The following is a 12,299-nucleotide window of genomic DNA, read 5'->3' on the forward strand; positions in this document are numbered from 1 at the left end:
AAATCGATACTACAAAGAAAAAAATGAGGAAAGTACAACAGAATGCAAAAACTTGTGTCAATAAGTATTCAACTCACTAAGAAGATGAATAATGTGATGTTCACTGTCAGGGAAGGATTTATAAAATTTGGGCCCCTACGTTATCTTTGTTTTGGGCCCTGCCGACACACACATCTGACTAAAAATTATTCATTAAACTTCGATAAACAATACATTAGATTTAAGAGAAAACCCGCCTAAAACTGTTTCCTTCTTGTTTTCATAGCAGCAAGCTGATAAATGAGAGACTAAATGCCAATTTCTATCAGCATTCGCTGTGAAGGATGCCAAAGTCTGCTATCCGCCCCTGAATTTCTGATGGCATTTCTAATTCTTTTTACGACACTGAACGAAAGCTCACCACTGGAATTTGATGTAAAAAACACAACAAAAACCAACCAACCCCAGAGCTCAATTCTCCCAATGTCAAAATTTTGGAAAACCACTGTTCAATGTTTTTCAGGAATAAGTTTTAGTTACTAGCCTAATTCACTTCAAATGAGCATTTTGCCATTATCTCCGCGTCTCACTTTAGTGCGCCCACCCCTGGACTTGCAACTACCCTATTTTAGTGACAAATTCCCTCCCCCCTCCTCCACTGCCTATTGTGGTGGCTTTTTACAGAGGAAAATGTTTGGAATAAACAAAAAATATTTCCTGTTAATCAAATATTTGTTCAAATAGACTAAAAACAAATTATTGTTTACCTGAACCAAATTATTTTAGCAATCGTGCACATTTGTTTAAAGTTACCAAAACATTTGGTCAAAATTACCAAATTTAGTAAGAGACACTTTTTTGTTTAGGAATACCAAAAAGCTTAATCGAACGGGTTTTGTTGATTCAAAAATAATATTTTTTCTATGTATATAAGTTTTGGTGCCTATAAACCCGCACATTATTCGTTACATTAAAGTGTTGACGGTGTGATGTAATGGAAAATAAAATTGTTCGGAAACGGGTGATCGGTAATTTCCTCTTTTTTCCTATTAGGGACAGTTTCGACAATCAAGCGTGACCAAGTGGGAACCAGCTTATTGATATTCCTCCGTTTACGGATGCGGCAACAATCGTCCCCCCCCCCCCCCTGCACAGAGTCACGCGTCTGCAACGGGAGATTGCCTGCTCAGATTGCAGAACCAGACACCGATTCACAATGAAGTTTGTCATACAGTAAGAACAATAGTCTCCACATTCCAGGCCATGCCCAGCTTCCATTCGTACTGGAGATAATGACACAGGCTGGATCTCCGGAGAAAGGCTTAAGTGATAACCTCGAGTATACCGGCGTATCACACCCACCGAATTGAAACGGGCAGAATTCAGTCCACGTCTGGTCTCCATTGTGATCCGAAGGGGCAGGCGGGAGGGGGCAGAAAGCGTTTTTTGGTGGGTCGTAATAATATCCTTGAGCCGGGTACAGGGGTCGTGCGGATTTAGTTTGAATCTCGGCCGCAGGATGGCGCTGGGGAGGTTTCGGTGGGCGGGAACCGAGCAAGCCCCCCATCAGTCAAGCTTCCGAGTGTATTGTGGATTGGCTGTCCTGTCCCGCCTCCTCGGATGATACCCGCGCAGTGGAGATGATTAGGTGAGGCGTTTCTGGGCGTGGCGTAGGCCGTCCGCTTCTCGGCCACCCACTTGCACATCGCAATCGGTCGTTCGGCAGGGCCAGTGTGCGAGCAACTACCACGCGTAACGCCTCGTCCGTGAACAACACTCGAATTTAGTTACAGTTCTTCCCCTCCCCCTCACCTTAACCACACCGGGACCATTTTTTTTACTGTGAGGAAAGCAATGGATTAGACACCGTTTCCTTTTTTTTTTTGGAAGATCCCAACACATCGTCTTGCGGTGTGGTTCTGTTTTGTTTTTTTGTTGGTGCGACAGTTCCCCGTGTGGTGCAACACCCTGAAGGACCAACGTAGACCTCTGGATGTCAGTGCTGTCGACTGGACGCCCCTGGAGTATCCCAACAACGCCGCCTATTCCAGCTACGTTACCTTGACGACGACGGCGGAGTCTTCGCCAGCCAACTCGACGTCGGGGAACCGTCGTTGCGACTCGACGATGCTGACCGACTTGAATCCAGCCGGTCGCGGAGATTTGTACGGGCATCACCAGTCGCCGGGTCTTGTGAACAAAACAGTAAGTACACTTACCACTGTAGTAACACCCGTTTACTTCAACGAGATCAATTTTCCGCAACTCTTTGCCGGTTCTATTTGGCGGTCTCACGTCTTCTGTCTTGCCGGCGTGCAAGAGCTCGTTGCTGCGGTAACGGCTTTGGTTAGCACCCGCCTAACTCCTCAGCAACCTCGAGTTCTTCCTGCTTGATTTAATCCAATTAAAGGTATCATTAATTAGAGTCCAGGAGTGTCCAATGTTAATTTACCTGTGTCTCGAGTACAAACTTCTGAGACAGCTACTACCTCCTCTACATTGGTTTATCTAGTATATATTCCTAAGCAGTGTTACTGATCATGTAACAAGACCATTTCTGTCACAGTACCTGTTGATGATCTGAAGAACTGGATCATATAGCCGCAGTGAACCATTATCGCAACTTGATCATCTTCAATATGCGGATGGTGTTAGCCGATGACCAGTAATATGTATCAGCAGACTCTTTTCAAAATCTTGGAAACTGTGTTACGTACATGTGAGTTTACGACCACGAATTACTGCTAAATATATACTGCTGAAGCCAACACAACATACAGTTCAGCGTCCACAATTACCCCCAAATGCCCAACACAACTCGAGCACCAAGGTTCACAAAGAGTATAGCTTTTTCTTAAATGCAGAAGCCTATGAATAATTATGCAATGCATACTTATTGAATAATGTTGGCCTAAGTTTTACACATTTGATAAAGTGCACTTGGGAATCAGACATCCCTTCGTCCGCAGGCGGACCCAACAATTGACCAAGGATTGGGACCAGCGGAGGGGGTCGAACAGAGATCACGGACTTCGGAGTCTTCGCCGGGAGTCGATCACCAGGCTCATGACATTGAGGTTAGTCTTCGTTTTCATGCACACTGCCTTCACGCTTTCGTACTTTATTCGTTTCTGGATTAAAAGAAATGCGAAAAGATCAATGAGGCACATATGCATCAATAACGCTTAGTGATTGAATGTGTGCCATGTGGTCTGTGCTGCTGTCTAGCTTCTGTGCCGTGTGTGTGTGTGTGTGTGTGTGTGTGATGGATGTGTGTGTCGACAAACTTTCGGTAAAGTTGTGTCCTTCTTCTTAGCAAGGAAGCTAAGGTATGTTCTGGTTGCACATGCTGCTTGCTGGCAGTTAATACACAATATGCACACAAATTTTACTAAGATTTTGCCATTTCCAAACGGCTGTAATCGTAATTGGCAGGTAATACACAATATGAACACAAATTTTACTATAAGGCTTTTCATTTCCAAACAGTTGTAATCGTAATTGGCAGTTAATACACAATATGAACACCGATTTTAAGTTTTCCCAACAGCTGTAATCGTAACCGATTTGACCACGCTGTAGGAAAATGCCCATTACAGGATTAAAATTGTAAAATCCTAATATCCCATTTGCTGCCCCAATAGTCGGAAAATCCCCTTTGAAGATTTGCGGTGTGTCCTGCGGGGCTTTGTGCTGTCCTCAAAGCTTCAGATTTCTTGGTTATCTTCCTCCTCTACTTTGCACCATGTTTTTGCCCTCGTTCTGCAAGAAAAATCCTTCAGGAGTACTTTTGTCGAGGGGCGAAATCCCTTCCCCTCTTCCAGCGGCGCCCCGCTGAGACTCGTGGTCGTCCATTGTGGAACATCTGAAGGGCCATTGTTGACCGGGTAGGTGGAGGGTTCCTCGCGAGCCTCTTCTGGGTTCTTGTTTGCGAAAGGGATTATGCACCTCGCCAAAACCCGCGTACAGCACATGTAGCGATGTCGACGGATCAAGGAATGTTTGCACTGTGGGGATTCATGACACCATTTATTGCTAAACATATATCTTCATGTAATCAGATAGTTGCGGTGGTATATACTAGTAGAATCTTGTCTGTATTCTTCTGCGGGTTTGACTTCCAACTTCAGTTCAAGGTGTGTAACAAATATTTTGTTTTTGTAACCTTCCTTGTAACCTTGATGGCCCTTCCACTTTTGTTTTTTGTCTCAGTAATAGAGTTCCCGGTAAATGCATTATTTTGAATACCTAATCTATCTTCATAGAAACTTCTTGATTTGCGCACAAAGCTAGCAACATGCGTGTTATTTTACATAATCGATTTCTTATCATTCATCAATATCGTCGCGATTAGCTAGAAGAGGTTAAAAAAGAAAATGCTGAAAATGACAATTTTTGCTGCAAGAAGAATTTGCAGAGAATAAAACTGATTTGTTTGAAATGACAAAACAGGTTTGTTAATCTTTTTTGGTAATCCCATACAAAATATTTAGCAACCTTAACTAAATTTGGTAATTTCGACATTTTTTTAAACTCTAAACAAATGTGCACTATTACTGAAAGAATTTGGTTCTGATGAACAATCGTTCGTTTGTCGACTATTTTAAACAATTATTTGTTTACGACAAACAATTTTTTTGTTATTCCAAACATTTCTTTCTCTGTCTCTTTTATTTATTGAACAAATAATCCAATACAGCATTTAGACGTTTTAAGTTGGAACATTATGGCAGGAGAAAATAGCTGTAAGGAAGTCCAGATGCACACATTTTGTCAACGTAATCAATCTATTACCATACAATTTATGGGACACAAAGTCTAGAATAATTCATACACGCCAGATGATTAGTGTCGTAAGGGAAGTATTGTGACATCATAATACGTTTGGTTCTTTCGATTGCATCAAATTTGCAGCTACATCACGTAAGCAGCTTGGAATGTAAGATCAACAAGATTGTCAAAACAAAACCGCGATTGTTGTGAAAACTGCCATTCGATCAGCTTTCAGGCAAAAACAGAGCTTAATTACAACACCCTATGTAGGAAATAATGTCAATAATGATGCGAAGATCGGTAAAAGTGGAACGTATGTGTCGAAGGCCCCGGGGGAAGAACTCCTCCCCAGAGGGTGTAAGGTTTCACCACTCTTCGGGAAAGCTTTGCGCGAATGTCCGGAATCCTGAATGAACCGCAACCTCGGAGGGGGACACCTCCGGGCACTGAAAAGACCCGGAAACAAAGAAGGAGGGAAACTGGAGCAGCCTGCGACAACAGCGGGCGGCTCTTTCAGAGGTGACCATGCCGCAGTACATTTTCTTTTTTTTTTACTTCGGTTTGGCGTTTCTGCGGTCGTAGATTTGCAAAACAACCAGGGCTCATGTGGAGAGAAGGAAAAACAACTCGATTTCTTTCTGAATCCGTGCATCGGAAAGAGCACCGTAGGGTTCCCAAAAGAGCAATTGCAGTACCCCGTGTGCTTATTTGCGCAATCTAGCGGTAAATGCTTTAGTAAAAACAGAACAGGCTTGGAAGCACCAATATGGGGGCGAAATTTTCTAGTAGACCGACCTGAATAAAACAACCCTACCCTAACTTAAAGCTAGACGGATCTGTAGAATAAACAAAGTCTAGTTGAAAATAAAAACAAAATTCCGTTTAATTTGTGTGTGCCTTTTGTCAAAACCTATGTTGTGAATTCTTTGAAAAATAGTGATTCGTATAGCTTCATATTCTTAATCTATATTTGGATTCAATTACCAAGATTTACGGAGAATTTGCAACACCATTACAAATTGCATTATTTTGTCAGTTAAATTAATATAGTACGTTCTACAAGGATTTGAAAACAATGATACAACAATCGATATTAACTGATTATGTATAAAATACACTTAAAGCTCTATACCATTCATTTACTACCTATAATAATATATATTCTGAATTTCCTTAATCGAATTCAAGGTAGGTCAACTTTCTGGCAAGACCAGAAAAATTAATACAATTATCTATGAAAGACAACAACTAGCTTCAAATTTTAGAATGTAAAATCATGACAATAAAGGGATAACAGCGGGGAAAAGATGACTAACAATAAGTCTTAATTTGTAGTACTTTCTGCGGTTCGCTTTAGTCCAATACAGATCTATTTTATGAAACATACATTCATAGAAGTGATAGGAAATGTTGAAAATTGCAACATTGCATTTTTGTTGATTATTGAAAGTATACCTGATGTTCATATTTAGTTGATAAGGTTGAAAAATTATTTGTTCATTAGTCATAGTATATAATTACAATAACAGCTCCAAATGAGCCTGGGTGCTAATGTAATATATTTGAACAGCAATTGTGATAAAGACATCTCAAAAGTTGCTTTTGCACATTTTTAGTTCCGCTTTAACACTGTTAGATTACGCTATTTCTATGTATTCGAAACCCTATTTGTATTTTGCTTTACACTACACTTCTTGTGTAGGCCTTTACTGTATTTGCTTTCCGAGTGAGAATTAGATATAATGGCTTACTGAACATACACAAGAACATTTGTAATACATATTTCTGTAGCAATGATTGTGAGTTATGAAAACACTGTTGCAAAATATACACTTGTAACTGCATATGAAGTTACATCTTCCTGTAACAAAATACTTTATAAAAATATATTCAAGTACAGGATGTGCAATATAGTTTTAACCTGTTAAAGGAACTAAAATAAAACAAAATGTAAATTAAACGTTGTTGCGACAATATATTAGATTTGAAAAAAATATTTTATTTGATAACTCTTGTAACAGTCCAAGTAGAGGTTCGCTTTGGGTATTAAAGTATTTTAACACTAATATTTAGGTCTAAACCGTTTTCAGAAATATTGCAGATAATTTAGTTATGGTAAAAATTTTGAATGCTAAGAAGTGGGCTTGTTTTTAATCATTTAATTTGCGAATATCCAACCTTGCCCCTTGTTGAATTCCTCGCTATACGTTCTGGCTTTCGGAAAACTGAAGCACCGCCAGAACAAGTTTTAACAAATTTCAGGTCTATTATTTAAAATTGTAAAGAGCACATAATTGTGTGTTAATGACAGGCAAGCATTGTCGAGATGACCGATTCTGGGAGCATTGTTCCAAACAAGGAGGGAGGGAGGAATTGCTGAATCAACAAGGCATGACATTTTTGATGTTGAAGGATAGCCTTGGGCTGCAGAGTTATTATACAAAAAAAGATTCTCCTGGCTGGGGTTTTATTGTCGTTTCGAATGTGGAAACTCAAACTGCATAAAAATGCACCTCTTCACGCGCAAACAGCCATTGCATGCGATTTCCGGACATGCAATTGCTAGTCCATTTCACGTATATAACGTCACGGCCGGTTATCAGAAATCTTAAGTTCTTTCCGATAAGGCGTTTGAAAGCGGTCTTTCCGCCGTGGTATGTGGGCATGATGTTTTTACGACTTGCTTGATGGATTTGGAAACGCTGGTGTGGGGACAGTTGTTCCCTACCCGTATATGTTGTCCTCGGGTCCTTCCGAGGTGGTTATGAATTGGTTCGCTTCAGAGTTTCGTGTCGGTGAACTCGAAGATATCCGCGATCGGTTCGCCCAGGTTTGGAGAAGGGACTTGTCGGCCGACGAGCCAACGCTGGCCGCCATGTGGACAGCTGGTAGTCGGTTATATCTGGAATGCATCATTATTGCCTTCCAGTCGTAACTGATTGATTGATTCACTGAATTTGAAATTTTAGGTGCATCAGAACTTAGGCTATAGTGCCCCTTCACTTTATACAGGGTCCAGCCCCTTACCATAACTAATATAACATATCTATGATGTCGGAGAACTAAAATATTCTTACCTTGGTTAAAAGCTGAGGCTGCAAAGGGGCACTCGGCACACATAAGGATAAAACATATGGCAACACACACACAGCCCTACAGAGAATTACACTGGCCGTATGTCCAGACGGCAGAGCCTCGTTAGTTTGCAAAATGACAGTCCAGGATGTAACGTGGAAGTGGGTGTAGTGCGTAAAAGGGTCACTCCTTGTATCCCAGTCGTAAGTGAGGAGTTTCAATAATTGTTTATGTATCCTAGACATGCCTTAAACGTCAATGCAAAACATGACATTGTGCCCAATGTCTTCGCGATTAACCCAAAAGGTAGAAAAGCAGTGATGGACCTACAGATCTTGCCCCCCCGCAAAATATTACCAAAGGCCCCCTCTACCTTATCTTTACACACACACACATATTTAACTCTCTCTCTCTCTCTCTATATATATATATATATATATATATATATATATATATATATATATATATAATGTATGTGTGTAATTCTTGATCTCATGTTGACAAAGTAACATGTAAGGGCCTAGAGATTGATTCACCCCTATAAAAAGTAAAGGAGTTAGGCTGGGTGCAATTGGTCATGATAGAAACAGGTTAGGTTTAAGGGGAACCACATTGGTGTGTTCCAAGCGGACGTCCGCCATATTGGTGGCCACCATATTGAATTCAACTCAATTTTTTTAAATGGGAAGGTGGTGATGTGATATAAATATGACACTGTTTTCTCATTTGTTACAATCATGCAGTCGTAACTGTTTCCTGATTAAAGATAGGTTGAAGAAACCTTCACCACTGCATTTCTCCTAAAATTCTAGCCTGATTTGATTCTAGTCTGACGGCCACGCGGGAGACCCGGGGAGGGTGATCTAAGGTCGGGATTTTTCCGACTTTGTCCCCGCAGAAAACGGCTCTAGGGTCCACCCAGCCTCAAATCAAATGGTACCGGGAGGGGAAAGACGGCCGCAGCGTGGTACTGATCACATCACCTCCAAGAAGAAAAGTGATATGTGATGACCGAAATAGAAGGAGATGAAGCATATTTTTTTTCTATCCGTCTGTATTAACCAAGACCATCATGACACACAATATGCCTAGCAATCGAATCCCAGTTCCTGATGGTTTCGCAACAGTCATCGCATGAGAACCAGATGAGCGTAACTACAAAAAGGCTGCTTGCGCTTTAGTTTAGCGTATCACCTGTCTGAAAAGCTCTATTTCGAGTCAGAACATTTCTAATCTTTACCGGTAGGGGTGCCCACAGGGGTGATTCATGACGGCGCTGCGTCATGGGAATTTTGGGGGGGACAAAATTTTGTAGTTTAGCTACCAATGCTATCTTCACACAAAAATAGAGGGATCTTTTCGTTTAATTAAGTTGTTATTGAGTTTTAGTTATGGTTATTATGTACAGTTTTCTTCCTACCTGTGGGTGTTCGCGGCAATTGGGTTGAAATGAACCACCACCCCTTATACCTTTAGAATCGGTTTGGAAAAAGGGGGGGCGTGCTTTTCGCATTAATACAATGTTAGTCAATCAACAAACTCTTAAGAATAAGGCTCAGTACATTCACTAACAATGTGAGACCGATATTTTAAAAGTGTTGCAAAATTAAGAAATTATCAATAAGTTTGCTGCAACAAGTTTTCAACGTCAGAAGTTATTATAATTTATGTAAAATATTATTTCAATCAATGCCAAAGTAATATACAATATCCATGAAAATATCTACTTTGTAAAAAATATCAATATTTCTTAAATATGTCTGTATTATATTGTTGAGAAAATTTTGTCTGACCAAAAATAATTTGAGTAAATAATTCTGCATAAAGGAGGGGGCGGGTGAGTGTTCTACTTTTTTTGGAGGGAGTGGGGGAGGATGGGCCCCCTGTTTAGCGGTAAGGTGGAATCACGTATCTTCAATTAACTGACTCTTTATATTAGTCAGGCATATTCCTAAGAATTCCTTATTTCCTCTCTCCTCCAAATTTGAGAATAGTTAGTCCCTAGCTCAGACCAAGAATTAAATGCATAATCGAAAAAGATGCAGGAAGGTGCATCATCAATTGATGCATTAAACTCTCTCCATAGAAAGAACTACTCACTTCCATCATATGATCGACGTAAATTAACCATGAAGCAAGCAAGCTTCATATGATGCACTTTGGCATTACCTTTACAAACAATATACAAAAATTCATCAAATTGGAAACCTGATTCTCGGCAAAGGACAAAAGACACACTTTGCATGAATCGATTCGTCTTTGGTGCATCGATAGATTTGATGAATTTAGTTTTTTGTGTGTACAGTCACCAGCAATAAAATTGGGTCATTTAGATCCGGAAACACTCGCCTCACTGCATGGCGTTTTGTGTGTTGCCTAACTTTACAGCGATAAGTGGATTTTAAGGCGAGGAGGGACAATTTCCCCTAGGTCTTTCTCGCTGGGGCAACTGCTGATCACTGTTGCCAACTTCGCTCTTTTGGAGCCAGATCTGGCTCTTTCGTGCACTCGTTTGACTGTGAACTGTGGCACCCGCCCTCTGCCCCACTATGATGCCACCACTGGCTCCGGCCCATAAATACCAACTTTTGCCATGAGTGTACATTTTGCACGTGACGTGATATTCGTATAGCTATAGGCTGCGTCACCCACCTCTTCTTTCCTCCCCATGTATTTTTATATATAGCGCTGTGGCTAAGATGAAGATGACAATTTTGTTATCCGGGAACCCTTTATTTTCGATTTTATATTAACATCATTGGATTATTGAGATGGGTGATGCCGCCAAATCTAGGCGGTGAAAACTAAGAATAAATTGCCATCACTTTAAAGCTAACGGTAATAGCAGCATCCCCACCCCTCTGACAACTAAAATTACCCTAGTAGGCACTTTATGCAGCCTTCGTTAATCTAGCTCCTTGAAAGTCCTCTTTATCTATATTAATGGTGAAATTTAGCTCTATTATGCACATCAGGTTTTGCAACACAGCCAGGATGGCCGTAGGAGGCAAGGAGAAATGCACTAGGCTTATGGGACCATTATTTTATTCGTTCTCTCTGGAATATCAAACATCCGATGACGTAGAAAAGTACATGGACGGAAAAAGGACACGTTGAACTATGTCATAGCAGTAGGAAAAGTCGAAACTCCCATTTGATGAGCCGTAACTTGAAGTTGAAGTTGATGTCCCATAAGGAATACACGGGATTCGGTAAATACTAATTCATCATATTTTTCAAAAATCGTATAAGGCTTAATAATCAACTTAGGAAACCGCTTCCACTTGCCACATAGGGAGAAATTCATACTCTTCATTTCTGGCGGAGATCTTTTTAGTAGCATTGCTCATTCCGACGATATTGGAATAAATGCATGCCTGGTGCGTAATTGTCCCTCTTCGCCTTAAAAGCGAATTTTCTGTGTCAACTTCTAACAGCGCCGTAGAGTTAGGCAACATACATAACACCATGCGAGTACTTCAGGATCTGGTGTCCAATTTTTATTGCCGTTCACTGTACACTCTTAATTTCTCTGTAGCTTTTGTTACAATAGCAATTTGTTTTAAGTATCCCATTATTCATTCATGCACATAATGTTTGTATGTTGTGCCGTCCAATATGCTGATGATCTACACAATATTCACATAGGTTAGGTGTCGGCTTGACTTAAAATGGCACATTGTCCAGCTTTAACGTGTTCCGCATTAAGTCACCGATGTTGGACATAGATGCAAATGTTCCTCTTTGAGTGCAGGAGTCGACAGCGCTCCCATATGTACTCACAAAGTTACTGCTAACTACGTGCTAACTGCTGACATTTATAGCCACCCGGTTCTTGTACGGGAAAAGCTCCTGTGAAAAACGCACGTCTTTATAGGATGTTCGGTGTAGAGACTTTAGTGTAATTTTAAAGGACACAAGTCGAGTTATGCTAGCCGTAAACTATTGCACGGCTAAGGCGCTAAGGTGACTCCAATGCTAATGATTTTAGAAAGTAAAGTCGTCGATTTTGTAGGGAGCGCATCTTTAATACACAGAAAATTAAATGCATCTGCAGAAACAAAAAATGCATATAATAGAACAAATCATTAAAGTATGAGCGTAACTGGGGGAAGAATCGAACTTGGAATTTAACTTTGTGAAAGGCCTGGGGTGCAAAATCAAGAAGTTTTCCCGTATCACATATGCTATTCCATAAAATTTGCGTCCTGAACTGTTTTGGTAAATAACTGTTAAATTTGCGAAATCATAAAAATTACTTATTTGCTTCTCAAGTCCGAGGAGGTTAACAAGTACCATTAACTTGTAAATTGTAATAAATTTGCAAATTTTGCCCTCGTCAGGTTGCGCCTATGCATTGCAGTACAGCTCCATATAAAGAAATAAACACTTTCATCGTGTGTTGCACTTTCGCGTTACCTTTGCAAACGATATAAAAAATGAATCAAACTCTAAACCAGATTCTTAGCAAA

General features: G+C 40.4%; 1 protein-coding gene across 6 annotated transcripts in view; it reads left to right on the top strand.

The window, feature by feature from the left end:
- Window positions 1-12,299, top strand: part of LOC145994316 (transcription factor Sp9-like) — a 142,647-nt gene that overhangs the window by 50,228 nt on the left and 80,120 nt on the right. The window contains exons 1-2 of one of the 6 annotated variants that reach the window (XM_083130423.1): window positions 1,552-2,184; window positions 2,949-3,056. The exons of 1 other annotated variant lie outside the window; for it this stretch is intronic. In XM_083130423.1, coding sequence (XP_082986549.1) covers window positions 2,107-2,184; window positions 2,949-3,056 — 186 coding nt within the window. In that variant the 5' untranslated portion in view covers window positions 1,552-2,106. Of the gene's footprint in view, window positions 1-1,551; window positions 2,185-2,948; window positions 3,057-12,299 lie in introns of those variants that run through there. 4 more of the 6 variants (XM_083130437.1, XM_083130431.1, XM_083130446.1 and 1 more) reach the window with 4 other exon arrangements.

Source organism: Lepisma saccharinum, chromosome 1 (genome assembly GCF_977018435.1).
Source record: "Lepisma saccharinum chromosome 1, izLepSacc3.1, whole genome shotgun sequence".
In the NCBI taxonomy this organism is placed as follows: Eukaryota; Metazoa; Arthropoda; class Insecta; order Zygentoma; family Lepismatidae; genus Lepisma; species Lepisma saccharinum.